This window comes from Maniola hyperantus, chromosome 20, assembly GCF_902806685.2.
Source record: "Maniola hyperantus chromosome 20, iAphHyp1.2, whole genome shotgun sequence".
In the NCBI taxonomy this organism is placed as follows: domain Eukaryota; kingdom Metazoa; phylum Arthropoda; class Insecta; order Lepidoptera; family Nymphalidae; genus Maniola; species Maniola hyperantus.
In genome coordinates this window covers 10510177-10530346 of record NC_048555.1, presented here as the reverse complement: position 1 = coordinate 10530346, position 20170 = coordinate 10510177, and the positions used below count along the sequence as shown (strand labels likewise).

The following is a 20170-nucleotide window of genomic DNA, read 5'->3' as shown; positions in this document are numbered from 1 at the left end:
ACTAAGCAATATCGGTAAGTATATGAATAATGATTGTAAAATAATTTTGCAGACCAGAAAGGCAGAGATGTCGGCACAGATATTATGTGACCATATTTTGTACTCTACTTGAATAACAATAAAAGATAATTACCTATCAAATTGAGTTATTGAATATTGAACCTATGTCTACGAAGTCAAGATAAATAATATGGTTAAATGTAGTTGTTATTATTAATAAGTACTAAGATCGAAACAAACCACAATGTATTCTAAGGAGACCCCAATAATCATATTATTCCAGAAATTTAAAGAAACATGAATCCACTAATTGATAATGATACACACAGTACAGATCACTATGAGATCTACAATGTGTAAAATGTAATCCTATATTTTCAAATAACTGAGACGACTGCCTCTGACTGTATCTCGATTGTAGCACAACAAATACTATTATTAATATAACAAAATAAGTCACAATGATGTTAGCCAAGGTATTATTGTATTATTATAAACTCGTTACCTGTGATGCCCCATATCATCTTTGCACTAGGGGCAGATGCATGCATAACTGTGTCTACCATAAGCCCCGTAAGTGCGATAGAGAGCGCAACAGACGGCGTTTTGTTGCCCCATTTTATTGTCTCGCAAGCAACGAGTCCTTCATGGCACTATAGACTTAATTGATGTAACATACAATAAAATCTGATTTCTGGAAACTTCCATTCTTGTACATTCTTGAGCGCGTAAGGACGAACGATGCCAGAGACCCTCGTCCTCTTATGATAATATGGTTAACTTGAACACGGTGATTGAGGACAAACAGCACCAAACGCTGCACCAACCCAGCGTCATGCTGAGCCGTGAATTGCCGCATCGGTCACCGTTGCTTGTCTCGTGTCAGTGTGTAACAAATGAATGACAAAGATGTAGGAAATTATTTCGTGATACATTGGTGTACTTATACGCTTTAATAACATATCAGCGATCCATACATTAATACCTAGCGAGTGAAGTAAGCAAGCCTTCGTGCGCGAACTGCTTATATAGTCTATTGGAATAGATGTTACTTGAAATAGTATTTAAGAATTTGCTCTTTACTGTGCTGTTTCCACCAAACATCAACGTAATACAATGAGTGACTGCGAAGATGTACATTAACATGAACCGATATTTAGCATTTACAATCAGCATGTCATTTTAGATCTACTTTAAAGGGTCTATACAACTTCTAGCTACTACGTACCGAATTCAGCAAGACATAATTAATATATCATTACGGAATACGTCAATTATAAGAACTTTAATTTGAATTTAAGTAACCCTTGAACATTAGTGAGTATCTGCTAGAACAGGTAAAGTGATTTCCAACCATGATATCTACTTCTGTACCTCTATTCTGTAGATAAATCTATTATTATTAATAAAAAGGATACACCCTTTCCACTTGCCGACCCCGAATTAGTCTGCTTGTTTTCCATCAAATTAACTAGACTCCCTCTTGTCACCATCGCGACCCGATCAGTTGCTGAAGTTCATACTGAAGATCACCGTCCACTCGCATCGGGATTATCGAATCAGGTTTTACCAGACTATTATTGTTCGTCATTTTTCAGACGCTTCGTCAGCCGTTTTCCAATTCGTTTGTTGGTTCTTACTAGGACCAGCTTTTGTCACCGGAATACGATCCATTGTTTACGTCAGTATTGCCACCTTCCATTTGTCATTCTTGATTCCTTATTCTTAGGTCTATATTATAGTCAATGCTGCCCTCCTTTGGCACGATTGCTTTGACACAATTGGGACAAGTTATATTACATAAACTATTCTCAGTAATTACCGCTTATCACACCAGGAATAGGTCCATACATAAGTCGGTATTCTTTTCTCCCATTTGCCACTTGGTTCATCATAAAATATTCTCAGGAATCACCGCTTATCACACGAGGAATAAGTCCATACATAAGTCGGTATTCGTTTCCCCTATTTGCTTGTTGGCTTATCATAAACTATTCTCAAGAATCACCGCTTATCTCACCAGGAATAAGTCCATACATAAGTCGGTATTCTTTTCTCTCATTTGCCGGTTGGTTCATCATAAAATATTCTCAGGAATCACCGCTTATCACACCAGGAATAAATCCATACATAAGTCGGTATTCTTTTCAACTATTCTCAGGAATCACCGCTTATCGCACCAGGAATAAGTCCATACATAAGTCGGTATTCGTTTCCCTTATTTGCTTGTTAGGTTATCATAAAATACTCTCAAGAATCGCCGCTTATCACACCAGGAATAAGTCCATACATAAGTCGGTATTCTTCTCTCTTATTTGCTCGTTAGGTTATCATAAAATACTCTCAAGAATCACCGCTTATCACACCAGGAATAAGTCCATACATAAGTCGGTATTCTTTTCAGATATTCTCAGGGATCACCGCTTATCGCACCAGGACTAAGTCCATACATAAGTCGGTATCCTTTTCTCTTATTCACTGGTTGTCAGTTCGTTTAGAGTCTAAAAATAATAATCACATTCATAACAATGACACGTTATATCATAACAATATTAAACACCATTTTTTTTTATTAGCTTCCCCAAGACAGCCACCAGAAGCGATTATTTGTGTACAGTCAATAGAATGAATATTATAGTGTCAACGTTTATGGCAAACCCGCTAAGTGTTTGCTCCCTTAATATCTCATTTGATTAATCTTCTTCTTAATTTGCTTTATGGCTTTCAGTAATTTGATTAATGATTTGAAAGACTAGTTATCGAGACTATTGAACTCAACACTCAAATCGATATTCTCAACTATTTGTGGAGTATCTACAGTAGTAAACATCTTTAGTTCACCGTGGGCTCTACCGCGGTTGTTTGACAGCTACAATGTCACGATCGCAATCATCTCTGATTGGTTAATGCTCGCTCACTATTGGCCACAATGCATTGTTGCAACAAGAATCGCACAAATTCAGCCAATCAGAACAATAATGATTGATGCAGGTTTTAGACAATCGCCCTACGTGTAATGTCTGCAGGTGATAATAATTGTGCAACTCGTTTGAAATTTTAATATAATTTAAGGGCACACACACAAGAGACAAATCCGTCTTTTGTTTATAATAATTATATTAATAATTTATTTATTTAGTAAAAATATGCATCTCATAAGCTCCTTTTTCCAAAGTCAAATAGCTAGTCAAAATTTGGGCAGTAAAGGTAGGGAATCCGTTTCTCCACTATTTATCCGATGGGGCTTGCAAGGTTAAGATTTACACTTCTCTGTATACTGACAATTTCATTTCTTATTTCAGATCTAAACCTAAGTCAGAGATCGAATTATTCGTGCATTATTTATACCCGAGAAACAACGATATGATAAAATTATGTGTTAGTAGGCTATATAAAGAAATACAACAATCCAGACCCTGTTATACATAACATTGCCACAGTCATTGCCGCTTCATTTAATAACACCTTCGTAACTCTCTTTTGTTATTAGAGACGCATCTTTTAAAGTTTCCTTTACTCGTACATAAAAATTGAACTTCGTAACTTAGTATTTCTTTCTAATTTCTATTATTACAGCAGATAGTATCATCTATTAAGTTGGTAAGCCAATCCAATAATAACAACAGTAAATATGATGTACTTGGTAGTTAACCTGTTGTTCAGTGTGTGTTTTTCCGAGGTAGTAAGTACCTAAAGGCTTTGATTTATGAAAGCAGATTGTACAACAAGGGCACCAAACAAGCCACTTGAGCCGAGTTATAAACACTGATTTTCACTTCGATTGCGAGGAAATGTAACAATATAATATTACTATAAGTACATATCTATAGATTGACCGAAAAGAGTAGGGATTAAATGAGGGTGCTGTAATGAGTTTGTAGGTAGGTATAGGTCGCAACCTCAATACAAGTGCAAAAGTTCACTGGCACCATAGAAATTACATAAATTCTTTCTCATCCATATGTCATTCAGAGAGACTGTTGTTTACCTCTAAATACCTTGTGTATAACAGCATGAAACGCACTTTAGTCCTCTTATAGCCTGCGTAAAATAGAACCTTACGAGCATGAGAAGTGGAAACGTGTTTTTATTTTATTATTATTTTTATTTTCCAAATTCTAAAAATCACGAATGCATGTCATCTATTAGTATAAGAGGATGTCAGCTACTAGTGACTTTATATGAATGTGATAGCTCACATAATTTTACCTTTTTTAATTATAAAACTCTAAGAACATTTGAAAGAACCACTGTTATGCTGATAAATAAATATTTTAATTCAAGTCCATTTATTTATTTTCATCTGATCTGATCAGTTAAATTCACTTTAGGTTAATATAATAATGATTCAATTCATTTTCCTTTCATAACCTCACCTCTCCTTAAATGGTGGTTGCAGCAAATGTAATTTATAATTTCCACAAGGGTGAGCAAACGGAACAAAAGTACATACTAGCACTTAATATAAATTTTATTGGTATAAGAATCAAATAAAATTCCAACATCCACATGGCTACTTTCGTGAGCATGAGTGTTGTATGTCTTTCTGTTTCTGGTATGTACATAGTTAGATTAATTCAAACCTGATATTTCATACCCTATACTTACTAGGTATTCAAAGTAATCTAATAACTCTAATTTGGTCGAATAAGTAAACCTACAGATTCAAAATAGGTTCAATGTTACCTACTTTATCTAGTGGACCAATTAATTATTTATTAGCTGATCCACCCCAGGTCTAATTTTCCAAAATCTTTTCTTTATGTCCAGTAGTAGCTTAGTAGAGAACTCAAATCATATTTGATTATGCAGGGCCTGCGGGTTGATCTATGTCTGTCAGTACATAATACAGACTATTCAGTCGGTAGATAGGTATTCAATGGGTGCATCTGGCAATCGACTCTATTAGTCTCCCTATCACTGTCTATCATTCTCACAACCATACCATGCCTACCATAGACCCAAATCCAAAAATCTTACATTAAATGGTAGGTAATGAAAACACATGCACCTGACACATATTTCAGGCATTCTATCCTTAAATTGTACTAAAATATTACTATGTGTATAGTTAAGTATGTAATTATTTAATTAAAGAAGAATAACTACTCATATTGAGACTATTCAATTCAAAGTTTTAAGACTTTATTTTAGTTACTAGGTAAACTAGATTTGCCTCAATTAACCATAGTAGTATTCAGATGTTTCTTACCTTCTTATTACTGTATTACATAACAATACCTTGAGGTTACAGCCTCCATCATAATGAGGCAGGCCGGGATGGCTTTTTTTTCTTTTGTATCATTACAACAGGCCTCACACCAAGAGTTACTGTGTTCTTATCCGATCCATGCAGGTACATGACTGCTTCCAATCACAACTTGAAGGTTATGTGCACTTCTCCACCACAGATGCAGGCCAAAACCACTTGTTCATCTCACATTCGTCGACCTCATCGTCAAGTCGGGGTCACAGGGTCGTGGACATCATCAGAAAAGTTGTCAAAACATGAAAAAAAATGGTAACAGTTGAATAATCTCGGAAATATTTCATTTAAGTGACACCAGTATCAAGTACATACCTACTTGATTATATCAGACCCCTGTATATAACCCAAATTTTGCACTAAAACCATTGATTGACCCATTGATGTAGATATGACCGTTGTTATTGTAAGATTATTATTTCTATTTTTAACTAAAGCACATGTACATATTTCTTTTTTTTTAAATGATTGTTGAATGATTTAAATTAAGACTTGAATAAAATTATACTGTTAACATTACTTCCTAGATAGATAAAGTTAAGTAGATATTCATTCTAAATTTTCACATTTTATTATGCTATGATAATGTACTATAGGTAATAATTTGCACACTCAGTTATTGGTTGAATGTGTTAGATCAAAACAGATTTAAGACCAAATTGTACCACATTCTAGCAAATAAACTCTATTTTTTATATTTCTACACTAGCTCATGTATCAAGTACTTACCTACATAATAATCTAATTGTTTTCTTGATTCTACTTTAATATAGGTAGGTGCCTATTTGGTTTAAAGTATTTCATATCACTTATTACCTTATTTCGATTTTAAAATACAAGGTGTTAGTACTACGGTGCGTTGCATCCAGTCTTGAAATTAAACTACTTATAACTTCATAGATCAAATCTTGGGCTAGGTATGTCCCTACATAATAATCCATTAAAGCGGTCAGAACAAAACTATAATCCCTTACTTTGAACTCTCAAATAAGTCATAATGCTGATATCTACTTACTATTAATAATTATAGCCTTCACTTACTCTGTTCTAAAAGTATCAATTGGTAATATTGTAACTTATCAAATACCTACTTAGGTATTTTGATGCAGTAATCTAACATTAGGCACTCTTAATATTCACCCATGCTTTAATGAACATCCACTGTAAGAAGGTAAGTACACAGATTCACCGTTTCAATACAACCTATGGATGCATTGGACCCATCGACCTACGTACTTCTGCTTGTTCCAGACAGTGCAAGGTGCTTTCCTCAAACCAATCTCTTGAGTAGTTGCGTTGGAGACAAGCCCTCCAACTCGATACAGGTCTACTCAAGTACTCCCAAAGTAATAGTGTAGCACCATTGCAGTTTGTATATATTTCATATTCACTTTGTTATTCGTTCAGGTAGGTTTCTTCATATAATTTCCGATATAAGTACCTAATAAATATGTTGCTATGCGTCTTGTACAGGCACTTTTAACATCTTCCAGGATAGACCCGCATTTTTGGGCATGAATCACATCCAATCTTCTGATATAAACAACTTAACCTCCAATCCGGGTTTATTAGTCTTGGGATGACCCTAATATGAATCAAACGCAGTTCCGATGTCCACAGTCTTATATTCAGGTACACTTGTAACATCCACTTAGTTTATATCTAGCTTAATTAATCACCTAGTACTTATATCTCGCTTAATTACTTTTATATCGTCCATCTTTTTTCTCTCGCTGCGTCCGTCCGACGCCGCTACCACTGTCACACCTCCACTCACGGGTGACAGATGGCAGGTTTTCTGTGTTGCCTACATAAAGGAGTTTTAAACTTCGCGAAAAGCTCATTTTCTACGACCACAATGGCAGACCGTTGCAGCGCTGGTTTTCAGTAAGAGCCTCAAAAGTGAAGTCACGGAGTAACTACTAATTCCACTAGTCTTAAACATATAAAAGGAAAAGGTGACTGACTGAATGACTGACTGATCTATCAACGCACAATTCAAACTACTAAACGGATCGACCTTTAGATCGATCCGTTAGATAGTTTAGATAGCAAATTTGTAGAGCACTGTCTCTCTCGTTGAGACCGACAAAACATCATACAGGACCAGTGACCGAGACAACGCTCTACAAAGCCGAAATGTCATTCTAAAGGCCGATGTACATTACTTTCGGCCGCGTACTGTACATATACATAAACAGGTCAAACACATACCCTCCTTTCCCTCCTCCTTAAAAATACATGGAACAGCTTGAAAAAGAATATTAGCCATGTTAAATGACTAGTATTCCCCATTCCTCTCCAACTAAGCGTCAAGCTTGTGCTAGGAGTAGGTACGACAATAGTGCAACGGGCGCGGTTTGAACCGTCGACCTTTCGATTTTCAGTCCACTCCTTTACCCGTTGAGCTATTGAGGCTCTAAATGCTATTTTGATTCGTGTGATTAACATGAGGTGTTCTCACCTTGCCAGCAGGTCCTCAATCAGGCTGGGAGGCGACGGGAGGCGCGACTGGCGTGCCATCGGGTCGGAGCCGAGTGGGGGGCGCCCCTAGATCCCTGCTGCTGGCCATGCACGAGTACACCAGCATCACTGACGAGCTGGAGACTGTGTATGGGCTGTTCTCACCGCCGCATACGCCGAGGTACATCATAGATCTTAATATTTAAAAAAAAAAATCTAGCATAGTCTAAGTATAAGCCTAGTGTAATGTAGTATCCCTAACGCACTGCACTTAGTGTGTGCACCAATTTCAACAAAGCAATAAGAAAGGCAAATGGAAAAAAAGCCAATCTTAGTACTGACCTAGAACAGTCTCCGACCGCCATGTCGGAGGACAAAAGGGAGGAACACATTTAAAAAAAAAAACATCATAGATCAATGTAATCTGACGCGAAAGGGGTGTAGTACAATAGAAGACAAAATAACAAAGAAGTAGGTAGTGTGAAAAAAGCTGTAGCATTTAATGATACCTACCCCATACCATGGTTGTTCAAACATGTTTAAAACTGTGTTTTTAAATTTAAAAAACCGGCCAAGTGCGAATCAGACTCGCGCACTGAGGGTTCCGTACTACAATCGTATTTTATCGACATTTTGCACGATAAATCAAAACTACTTACTAGATCTCGCTCAAACCAATTTTCGGTGGAAGTTTGCATAGTAATGTACATCATATATTTTTTTTAGTTTTATCAAAGACAAGTAGTTATGGATAGTGGTAGTTTTAATTGACAGACACAAATTGTTATCCCCTAGAACTCCCATCACAACTCGACTCCTATCACCTAACCACGCGTCGTCTCCATCGACCCGTCGAAGGCACGCCAGCGAAATGTCCAACCCGGAGTTCGCGCTGTTCATGGAGAAGGAACATCTGCGAGGGGCCGAGGAAGACGATTATATCATCATGGAGAACCTCATACAGCGTCGGTATGGCTATTTGATCTACCTGTCTTCTTATACTTGCTAAAATTTTTGTTTAAACACAAACACAAAATATGTAGTTTCTAAACAAAAAAATCGGTCAAGTGCGAGTTGAACTAGCACTTGAAGGATTCCGTACCATTATAAGAACACATTTTTTAATTTTCAAGGCAGCCATTTTGAAATTTTTACTAGGTACAAGTACGCGGCAGAAAATAATGTACATCGGCCTTTAGAATGAGATTTCGGCTTTGTAGAGCGTTGTCCCTGTCACTCATACCTATGTGACGGTCTCAACGACAGAGACAACGCTCTTCAAAACCGCTATCGCTTTCTCAAGGTTGATGTACAATATTTTCTGCCGCGTAGGTAGATAGTTTTGTTTTTTCGTTTGTTTTAACAATGTACCTACCTCTATATTCCAAAGCAACGTAAGTAAAAATAAAACAAAATAAAATAATTTTATTTTTTATTTAATTAAACTTTTACAAGTGCTTTTGAATCGTCAAATGCATCTACCACTGGTTCGCCAAAGCCTTTCCTACCGAAAAGAGGAAGTTCCCGAGCGGATAAATCGAGTTCAATCCAGTTTTTTTTCGCTGAAAATTGGTTTTACCGGAATGGTAAACAAAAAAACATCAAAGCTTTGTTTTGTCGAGGTCCTGTAATAAAACAGTCGCATTTTGTGTTTGTGTTTTTCCAAAAGAGCAAAAATAAATTAACAAAACTTACAGTCATATTTTTGGAGTATTTTATATTATTTATCCTTTATATCGTAATGGAAATTCGATCGAAACTAATTAATTCATCAATTTTCCGATTAAACCTTACCGCAAATTAATTATTAAAATGTGGCCAATCATTTCACTATTATTTTAGTGGTTTTTCATCAGTTTACCTATATGTAGTTTCATTAAAATATTCTTCTTTATTTATGAAAGCTTAGTGAAAATATTACAATAAAACTTAAAGCTAGCCTTATCTAATTACTATACAAAATATGCCCGCGTGGAATGGTGCCAAGAATACTGGCTGCATTTCCGCGCTGGACAGCCAGGCTGATCTGTTACGCAAAAATTTAGCCAACCCTTCTGTCACCAGATGGGGCTATTAATCGCGGTGAAATGTGTCGTATTTTTTTTTGCACTAAGACTCTATGGCCCCAGGGTCTCCACGGCAAACAGAACAAAAATGTAACTCTCGATAAGAGAGGCACTTGCGCCGCTTGTCGTTTTCAGCTGTTTCTGCTGCGGCTCCCGGTTTTGATACTGTCTCCCTGAGATGACACGGGGCCAATGTATTAACTCAAGTTGCGTCCCACATTAGCGCCCGTCCCCGTTCCCAGGGAACCAGCGTCAACCCATTAGGTCTCTTGAATAAGCTTAGTTATCACTTTTTGTAGATTAAAATATAAAATTTAATAAATTAATACAGTTGAGTCTATTCCATGTATTTTCTTCTTCATGACACAAAATGTTTGAGATGTAACATATCGCTTATTATGTTTATCCACCCTAATATAACACTCTAGTGTGTATACTCGGTAATATGTGTCCGTTTTAAAAATAATATACTAATTCCATTATTAAGGTGACGCAGTACGCCCGACCGAACCTGTTTGCTTTTCACTTGACATTGTATGAAAAAGGTGAGGGGCACGATGATTTTCACCGAAATCAAGGGTTTAGAAAAAGTATTTTTTAGAAAAAACTACTGAGTTTATGTTTGCAAAGTATAGTTATTTCAACTAATGAATAAGTAAACTATGTATGTCTAATGTTACATTTCTTTAGAATTTTCATACCCCTAATCTTATTCATTCACGCCCAAAGTTGTCATAAATTTAGTGTTAAAATCGGAATCTTTTGAGCCTCGTAACTTTAAAATCAATATTTTTTTCAATGTTTCATATTATATCAATAAACCTAGATAATGACGAGATTAATCAATATAATACTTAGTTTTGAGCGTACAGTATCAAGTAATGTAGTAATTACCCTCCTACGTTTGTATGAAGCAAGCACCGTCCTGGGCCCCCTTAAGGTGGATAGATGGACATAGTACCTATCCGTATCCGAGTATACACCCTAGGGTGTTTGTTTTAGGGTGGATAAACGGAATAAACCTAACATATTACAAAAATACATACGATACAGGGATTATTCAGTAGCCTCTGAATACCTACATGACATGTTCATTATAATGGCATCTTGTTCTCCTTCTTCACTCTGGGCTGGTTTCCGCACGTTAATATAATGTACTCAGCGTAGGTAAAGGGTTGACCGGGTCTCGAATGTTAAATGCCCCATTGCATCTTGGCGGTTTTCACCGAAGCAACGCTGTATAGAATAGAACGGGAATATGACATCGAAATAATAATAACTAACACATATACGGTGTAACCAGAACGTTAGCCAAAATGAATACAGATGATAGTACTGATGATCTCTGATATGATACTTACCCACAAAAAAACGTGAAAAAAATGCGAAATAAAAAAGTCCTATATTTTTTAAAATTCGCAATATATTGCCATTATATTGCAAATAAAACATCTGACTCACGCTAGAGGTCAACGAACGTTTCGTAAGTAGACCACTCGGAGTGGTCGACAATGCCGTGTCGTACGCGGGGCATTGACCAGATTTTTCCACGCTATACATTGCGGGTTTGAAATCACTAAAACTACAAAATGAGACAAATGGTTATGGGTATTGAATTGTGTTTAGGTAGTATAACAATAACGCTAAGTTTTTGCTAGCGTTCTGGTTACACCCTGTATAAAATCAGTCATTGCTACTAACTCAAATACTAAATGGGAGAATAAGTACATGGGAGCAATCTGAACTGTAGCCTAGAAATGGAGTCTGTCCTGGGCAGATACGAGGAGGAGGAGGCCGGGGAGGGAGAGGTTAGCGGCGTCAGCATCAGCGTGTGCGTCAACACCAGCGCGGAGGAGCCCACGCCGCCCCAGACTACCACGCTGCTCACTGTCAGCGATAGGAGACTGCCGCACCAGAGGTAATAGCAGATACACGCACCCCATCCACAGGTAACACCAGTGCAAAGGAACCCACGTCGCCCCAGACTACCCCACTCTTTTCACCGTCAGCGGCGTCAGCCATAGAAGACTGCCGCACTAGAGATAATAGCAGATACATACCCAAACACACAGGTTACCAGATACGAAGAGGAGGCCAGGGAGCTAGTCGAAACAACACATACCAAAATTAATTTTAATTTTACCATTCATAGTCATCATCAACCAATAGACATCCACTGCTGGACATAGCTCTCTGTAGGGACTTCCACACGCCACGGTCCTGCGCCTCTCGAATCCAGCGGCTCGCAGTGACTAGTGACGATTTATTATATGCTGATGCCCGCTACTTCGCGTGGAATTAGGTTTTTTAAAAATCCCGTAGGAACTCTTTGATTTTCCGGGATTAAATTAACCTATGTCACTCCAGGTCTTTTTCTTTACCCATGCAAAAAATCACGTCGATCCGTTGCACCATTGCGACGTGATTGAAGGACAAACCAACAAACAAACACACTTTCGCATTTATAATAAGGGTACTGATTTTAATTCAGGCACTCACTGCGAAGATCATCCGCAATCGACACTCGTGAGCTGCCCTCTCCGCTGCAGCCTCTACTGGGCGATGACTCTTGCGGTGAAGTTCTGCTGCCTGTTCCGAGACAACCGTCAGGTAAATCAGTCGCACTTGTCAGTAGTCTCTGCTAGAGTGCTAGTGATGTAACGAATGTCATATATTGGACATTCGCGGACGCGAATGCGAATGCGAATATCTGCTGCCAACATTCGCGAATGCAAATGCGAATATTCAGTTTTTGTTTAAATTTGGCGCCATTTGTCTATGGCTTGGTGACCTTGGCGGCAGTCCCGTTGCCAAATGATAAAGATATGATGCATACTGTTAATGTGATTACGAGGTTAAGTTACTTTTTATTACATTAAAAAACGTTAGAAATTAATGGATTTTGTTTTATTAGCCAAATATTACATCAAAATTATTATTTTTATATTCGCAAAACATTCACAGTAATTTCGCGGAATGCGAATGAGAATGTGAATATGCAAAAATATGCGAATATCCGCGAATACCAATGCGACTGCGTTGAAGTTTGCTTTCCTCTTAGAACTTAGAATGGAAATATTTAGGTACGCAATACACTACTGACTAATAAAAGTCGAGATGTTCAAAATAAATAAATGTTGAAAATATAACACCTTTTCATTTACGCCAGCGCGCAACTATAATAGCAACAGATAGTTTGCATAATAGATAATAACCTTCCTTTTACGACGGCAGAAATTGCAGCAGAAAATAAAAGTAAGCAGAAACTCGTTAATATTCTATCGCGAGATACGTCGTACGTTTTTAATAAAAAGAGCAATTCGACTGTTGGAGAAAATAGGTAGACGTCGGTATTATTATTCATTTTTAACAACGTTCAAAAACTCAATACGAAAAACTTAATTAATTCATAACCAATCCTGTTTTTCGTTTTCGGTACAAAAATAATTTAAATCCAAAGGGTAACGATCGTTTCCGTGTCTCTTTCGCTTTAATTTTTTTCTGCGTTTGAGCTCAGCCATAACAAAATGTCAGTTTTTAAGCACTTTTAAAATGAGCAAAATAGACAAACGAAATCCCTATTTGTACCTACTAATATTATGAAAGCGAAAGAATTTTTTATTTTTATTTATCTGTAATCTGTTACCTTTTCACTATCCGTCTTTTTAACCTGGTAGGTAGCTACTTGCAGAGATAGCTTGCATACCGAAAACGGATAGCTTCTTATTTCGAAAAATCAAAGAGTTCCCACAATATTTTAAAAATTTACCTGTATCCAGGCTATGAAATAATGGGTAAGAACTCGTATGTGAATAAAAGTGCGAGCGAAGCGAGTGCAATTTTTTAAATATATTTTCAAAAAACTTGGTAAATTCGAGCACTAATGTATAATTGCATTTTAAACATAATTTCGATAGTTTTGTATGAGAATGATAGATGGCGCAAAGTTGCGTTTCGCGCACAGAATAACATAAATTTGTCACTGCTTTTGCAACGCTGACATGCCACCGATATCAGCGTAGGGGGAAATCAGGCCTTAAAGATAAATCGTTTCAACAGGTGACACAAACGCCTCCAGCGAGCTATCTCTCTCACACATGGTGAGTGAGAACCTCCCACCGCGGCCCTCCATCGTGCTGGACTCCTCACAGCTGCCACGACAGCGCTCCGCCGAGGCGCCGCAACCCACGCCCGCGCCGCAGCCGGCCAGGCCAGAGACTATGTGCTAGAAGTAAGACTTGTTCCAACAGGTCAGCCCAACGCCTGCAGCGAACTGTCTCTCTCACACATGATGAGCGAGAACCTCCCACCGCGGCCCTCCATCGTGCTGGACACCTCACGGCTGCCACGACAACGCTCCGCCGAGAGGAGACCCGTGCTCAGTAGTAAGCCGGCGATGGGTTGTTGATGATGATGATGATTCCAGCTTAGTACACTTCCATCTTAAACTGAAACAATGCAGTTCTACTTGAACTGCATTGGGATTGCAATCAAAAGCTTATCATTGAATAAAAGACTTTCTTAAAATTACCTATCTATAGTTCGCGATAGGTTCAGATGGCAATGGGGGTATGAGGCCCGCACACCCGCACGTCACCCGCGCTCGCCCGCACTGGCTTAGCGCGGGGGCTGTGTGGGTTGCGGGGCGTTCCCTTCACGATTGGTACATAAAAAATTTCTTTTCCAGGTATGTTCCAGAAAAGTTAAGTATAGGAAGCAATTTATAGAAGATATGCACTACTATAATGACGACCAAAAACTTTTAAAAAAGACTTAAGAGACACTACAGCGAAAACGCCAAAAAAAAAATTGCAATTAGTAACATTATTTATTATTTTAAACGACAATGAAATTTTAAAAATTGACCGATTGTAAACCTCCGTTCCCACTTGTCGTTTGTCGGGCACGGATTTTAATAGGATGTTCCAAAACCGATTTTGATACAAAATCGGGCTCAGAGACAAGTGTGAATAGCTTCATTTAAAATGTTCTGGAACATCCGATTGAAATCCGGGCCCGACAATCTATAAGTGGAAAAGGGGGGTTATAACCCTATATATAGTGACTCTTAAATTTTAGCGTACTTTTACCGGATTAGAAATCAGTTTGGAAATCAAAATACGAGTCAGTCGTGGGTTAATGCCACCGCCATATTGGTTTAAGGTACCTACAGGTGTGGCTGATATACTCAGTGTATGCGCTACTACATAGGTATTCGGTATAAACATAATATCCTGCAAAAAGACATGCGGTGTTAATGCCGTGTGAAAGGAGTCTTATCCTGAAAACCCGTTCGGTGTTAATGCTGTTAACGGGGTCTGACTTTACCCATATTATTGATATAATTAAATATAATTACGCAACGTTGAATACTGTGCGTTTAAACTTCTCTTATTACGAAGGCCATTATCAAACCCCCTTTTCCCAACTTGACCTACCTTTGTAATGGCATGGTTTTTAACCAAAAACCCTTTTGTAATCCCACAAAGACCATTAGAAAATTGTAATGTAAAGGATAATTCATATTTTGAAGCTTAATTAGCAAAGATCGTTAGCAAGAAAACAACATTAAAAACTTGGTGCTTATAAATACTTAAATAAGTACTTATTTAATTATCTTTGTGCACCCATTACTGACTTAAAATTAATAATAATATTATATTTATACTTATTTGTTTTCGCAAAATAGTTATACTTACTTAGTTACCTATTGAATTTTTAAACAGTGCGTGGGGTAAAAAACGTTGGTCCCTACTTATCAAAGTGACAGCGCACATTTATCTTCGCAAGCAAATCTACGCTACTTTCTGAAGAAAGGCAAAAAAGACTCGCTGACGCGTACAAAGTATAATATTAGTCGCAGCTTGTGGAAAATAGACTGAATCGAACACATTTCTTTTCATATTCATTCATATCAAATTTTTATCTATCACTTTCTTTGTTGTAAGTATTATAAAAAATACTGGCTTTGTCACTAAGAAGATAATATTGCTTGAAGTTGTTTCGTTCTAAGATTTCATATTATTATTCTGGAAACTGATCAAAATGATTTATCTAAATTATCTGTAGTTACCAATACTTTCTTAAAATTTTGGATAAAGCTCAATCTTATTTTAAGCTTACTTTGATGAGGCTTTTGCCCTTTTTCCGGAATTAGGTTGACATTCCACCAAAATCTCAATGCGATAAGAAGCGTTAAAACTATAAGTATTATTGCTATTCGTTATAGAATTCCTTTGAATTATAACATACTTACTTCAATTATTTATAAGCTTCCTTTATAGGAATCATTGATTTTCATAACTATCACTATTACTGTTACATAATATTTAAAATATTAAAAAAACACTTGACACAAATTTTAAATCTCGTACTTTACCTATTGTAAAAAGGAATTGACACTGTACATTCTGAAACTACTGTTATTGAAGATTCTTGTACATAATAAGACAGACAATGACAATACAAAATGTAGTGCTCACGATGTAAATAATATGTAGCATACAAATCGGTGTAACTTAAAATTGTTGTAGAGGTTAGGAGTAAAATCGCATGTGACCAGGTAAATGAGTGAATTAATTAAGGAATATTTGAAAGTTTTCGTTAAATGCCTCTAGATTAGCTGGCAACCAAAAATTTATGACGAAAATGAGCGGTAAGATTTGTATAAAGTACTTAAGCTGTTTAGTAGAGTTAAAACAATAAGATGATAATTTTCCAAATCTCTTCTTAAGATTTTTATCTAAAATTAACGCTTTTGGAAAACTAGCTCTTTTTTCTAAAAATTTACTGTACCTAATGTACTTTATTGTATGTACTTAAAAATTCTTAATATTTTACATATCGAAAAAAATCGGTATCGGGCATTAATTCAATAATTGTTTCAATGCATAGGTAATAATTTTGAAATCATCAAATTAATGTTACAGAAATATTTTACTGTCCTTTTTTAACTTTCGACTAGATTCTAGAACAAGCATTGACCTTGTCATAACTAATAAATATTTCCAATATTTACAGAGCGTAGGAACGTGTCAAAGATATTGCATAGCCATAATCTGTAAAAAATACCATTTGGTACATTTTAATGTAACGTGTATGCAATTATTTTTGATAAATCGTGGTCCTGGCACATCCCTAGCATGACATGGTACCCACTGCATAAAATAATATTTTCTTATGTATATAACACGATAAGGTAGTGTACATGTCCCAGAAATTACTTTTTGTCACATAAAAATAAGAAATAATAGTATTATGTATGTTATTTTAAAAGTAATGATTTTTGTATAGTGCTGGTTTGGAACAGCTTTATATATTTTATGATACATCAAGATAATTGATAATTATGAACCAACCGTTCACAGGTATAAACTAAGGTTTTCATTTATAATTATTTCATCACAATGTGTTCAATTATACCAAATATTTGTGCAAATTATACATACCTATACACTCATATTATAACAGAATAATTTTTACCCGTTTGTATATAAATATTAAACGAGAATCAAATGAATAATTTTGTATATTTGCTAAAATATTTTATACTTATTGTTGTTTATAAAAAATAAATAAAATGTTCTCTTTTTACGGTTTTTAGTTTACACCAACAAAATATAATATAAGTTCTTTCGCACGACTTTTCCTTCTAAAGCATGTTGTAACCGCCAATAATTTGAATTATATAATGACTTGGCACCTAGGATTTGGAAGGAATTAATTTTTTTGTATGATTCTGCTGGTGGTTCAATAAAATAAAATGAATAAAATATAATTATTATTTATTAATAATAACTATATATCCCTTTTAAAACAATATATTTATATTGGTTTAATAAAATAGGAATAAATTCTTTATCAAGCAGTGCTTTTATAAAATATTCAACTGAAATTCACATTAATTACTTTGTAGTATTTTTTATTATATTTATAATGATAATAACGCAATAATTACGTTATAGTTGATAAATAAATCAAATTAAAACAAAGATCATTTGATATTTATTGCAAACATTATCAGTTTTAACTAGTTGAACGCGTTTTTCTTTATAAAGTAAGAATATTTGATATAATAAATTAAGCAAAATCATATAAAATGTAAATAATGTAATATGTAAATGTGAAAGTGTTGTTTTATACCCAATGAAATGATTGGTCGGATGGGAGGGCCATAGTTTTCGTCATGATTTCTATAATATATACTACGCACTAGACCCATCCAATAAATCGGTGTTTTAGGTACATATATTAGTGTAATAGTGCCAATAGTGGCCATCAAGTTTTAAGTAAAACGGGTTGCAGCCTGCAAAATGTTTGCCGGTCTAGTGCATAGTACCTACATAGAGAACATTATCAACTCCTACCTAGACCTACATAGAGAACTGAATTCAGGCAGGTCGAATAAGAATAAGTGAACCATTCAATATTTGAAGTTTTTAAAATGTATGTTTTTTATTTGCTGTCAATTTATCCCTTCGGTTGTGGTCTATTTGGGTCAATTTAGATTTGCTTTATCTGAACCAACCTTATATAGGTCACTTTTCTTAGAAGATGGTTAATTAAGTAATTATTGAAATGAAACTTTCTTTAGGCGCGTTGAGAGACGCTGGAATGGGGGAAAATTTCAAGGTCGCATCACCAACATGAAGTTAATAGTGAGTGATTGGAGTGCAAATAGATATAAAAACGAAACTAATGTTAATTAATGGTTTTAATTTACAAATTGTGAAATTTTTATTTTTGATATTACAATTAACTTGAAAATCCATAAAACAATCACTGTTACTTCATACTTTTAAGTTTTGACTTCTGTTGGCAGTTCCCACTTGACTACCAATTTTTTTAATTTTAATACAACGTTTATTTTAAATCAATTGCACTAATTTTCAATGTAAATAATGTATTAAATAATAATATACAATTTTCAAAATTATAGTTAAAATGTACTTACTGATACTTTCTGATAACATTATCAAGCCCTTCGATCTAGTTCCTACCTATTATTTTGTGCAATATTATGATGTTTTCGAAATAAAATAAAATGGGCTTAATTTATATAAATAATATAATTATGTATTATATTTATGGACTATTATAATATAAACATATCACACAGCAGGTACGATATTTAAAGTATGTAGTACCTACATACCATATTTATCGCTACGCTTATGCTGGAAAGGTGACCTTATACTTTAATATTTTAACGGTAGCACAACTTAATATCATAAATTGATGCTACATAATCGATTTTGCTTTTAGTACAATGTTTTATATTTTTAAGCCATAATGGTTTAAGAGTTGGTGGAAAAATTTGAGGAGGTACCTACTTAATAAAAGCTGAAAGTTTTTAATACACTTTACCTCATCTACCAGTAAGTCTATTCCATATCTCATCATGATCAACCCATCGCTGGCTCACTACAGAACTCGGGTCTCTTCTCATAAAATTAACACTGGAATTCATAGTCAAGACAGGGGCTTCTTTAGTGGACCATTCAGATGGCATGTGTCGTACTCAGTTTTTACGCAATATATTAAGGTTGAATATGATAACTTAATGCTCTAAAGAAGCCCCTATCTTGACTATCAATTACAGTGCTAAGCACTAGATCTTCCGTGGTCCGGTCAACTGTACCATGGATAAAAAAAATGTTCCATAGTCCGGTTAACTGTACCATGGATAATTTCTTTTATCCATAGTCTGGTTGACCGGACAACTGAACCGGACTACGGGTAAAACATCTACAAAGTTTCAGCTTTCATGATGTAGGTAATAGGATGATGACTACTAAGTACTAGTCAAATCAGCGATTTTTTATCAAACGTCAAAATGATTGTTTAGCAACGGAGCTTGTATGAAAAACGCAGATGTGACGTTTTTTTTTTAATTTATTTATTTATTTGACAACTTAAAACTATCATTACAGGCTAACCTAATGCGATAGCTAAGTTAACTTAAATTATTTATATCTACTTATTAACTATTACATTCTTTTTACTATGCACAACTAACTGACTTAAACTTAAATAACCTACTTTATTTTATTTATACACATTTGACGTTATTTGACGTACTTTTTAGTTAAAATGATAATTTAAAATGGTTAGTTAACAAACTTAAAACACAGCGGACGTGGATTTTAAGACTTTAGGACCCTCTATTTAATAATTCCTAAGAAATAATTTATTTTTGACATAGACATCATCCCCATTCTAATTTTTCCACCAGCTCTAGGCCCGTCTCCAACGTATTCTGTCCTTATTGGGATTTCTTAATACATACAACTGTTTCTCAGAGTGATAGTATGTACTTTGTCTGTGTTATGTAAACATTGTACAATGATACAATAAAATATATTTGTGATAAAAA

General features: G+C 35.5%; 1 protein-coding gene across 15 annotated transcripts in view; it reads left to right on the top strand.

Annotated features, from left to right (window-relative positions):
- Trpm (transient receptor potential cation channel, subfamily M) overlaps positions 1 to 20170 on the top strand; it is a 215297-nt gene extending 195127 nt beyond the window's left edge. For 8 of the 15 annotated variants that reach the window (XM_069505405.1, XM_069505401.1, XM_069505406.1 and 5 more), the window contains 6 exons: positions 7739 to 7910; positions 8525 to 8698; positions 11546 to 11713; positions 12287 to 12405; positions 13855 to 14026; positions 14483 to 20170. In XM_069505405.1, the coding sequence (XP_069361506.1) occupies positions 7739 to 7910; positions 8525 to 8698; positions 11546 to 11713; positions 12287 to 12405; positions 13855 to 14024 (803 nt within the window). In that variant the 3' untranslated portion in view covers positions 14025 to 14026; positions 14483 to 20170. The remainder of the gene's footprint in view (positions 1 to 7738; positions 7911 to 8524; positions 8699 to 11545; positions 11714 to 12286; positions 12406 to 13854; positions 14027 to 14482) is intronic. The other 7 variants (XM_069505409.1, XM_069505411.1, XM_069505408.1 and 4 more) reach the window with 2 other exon arrangements.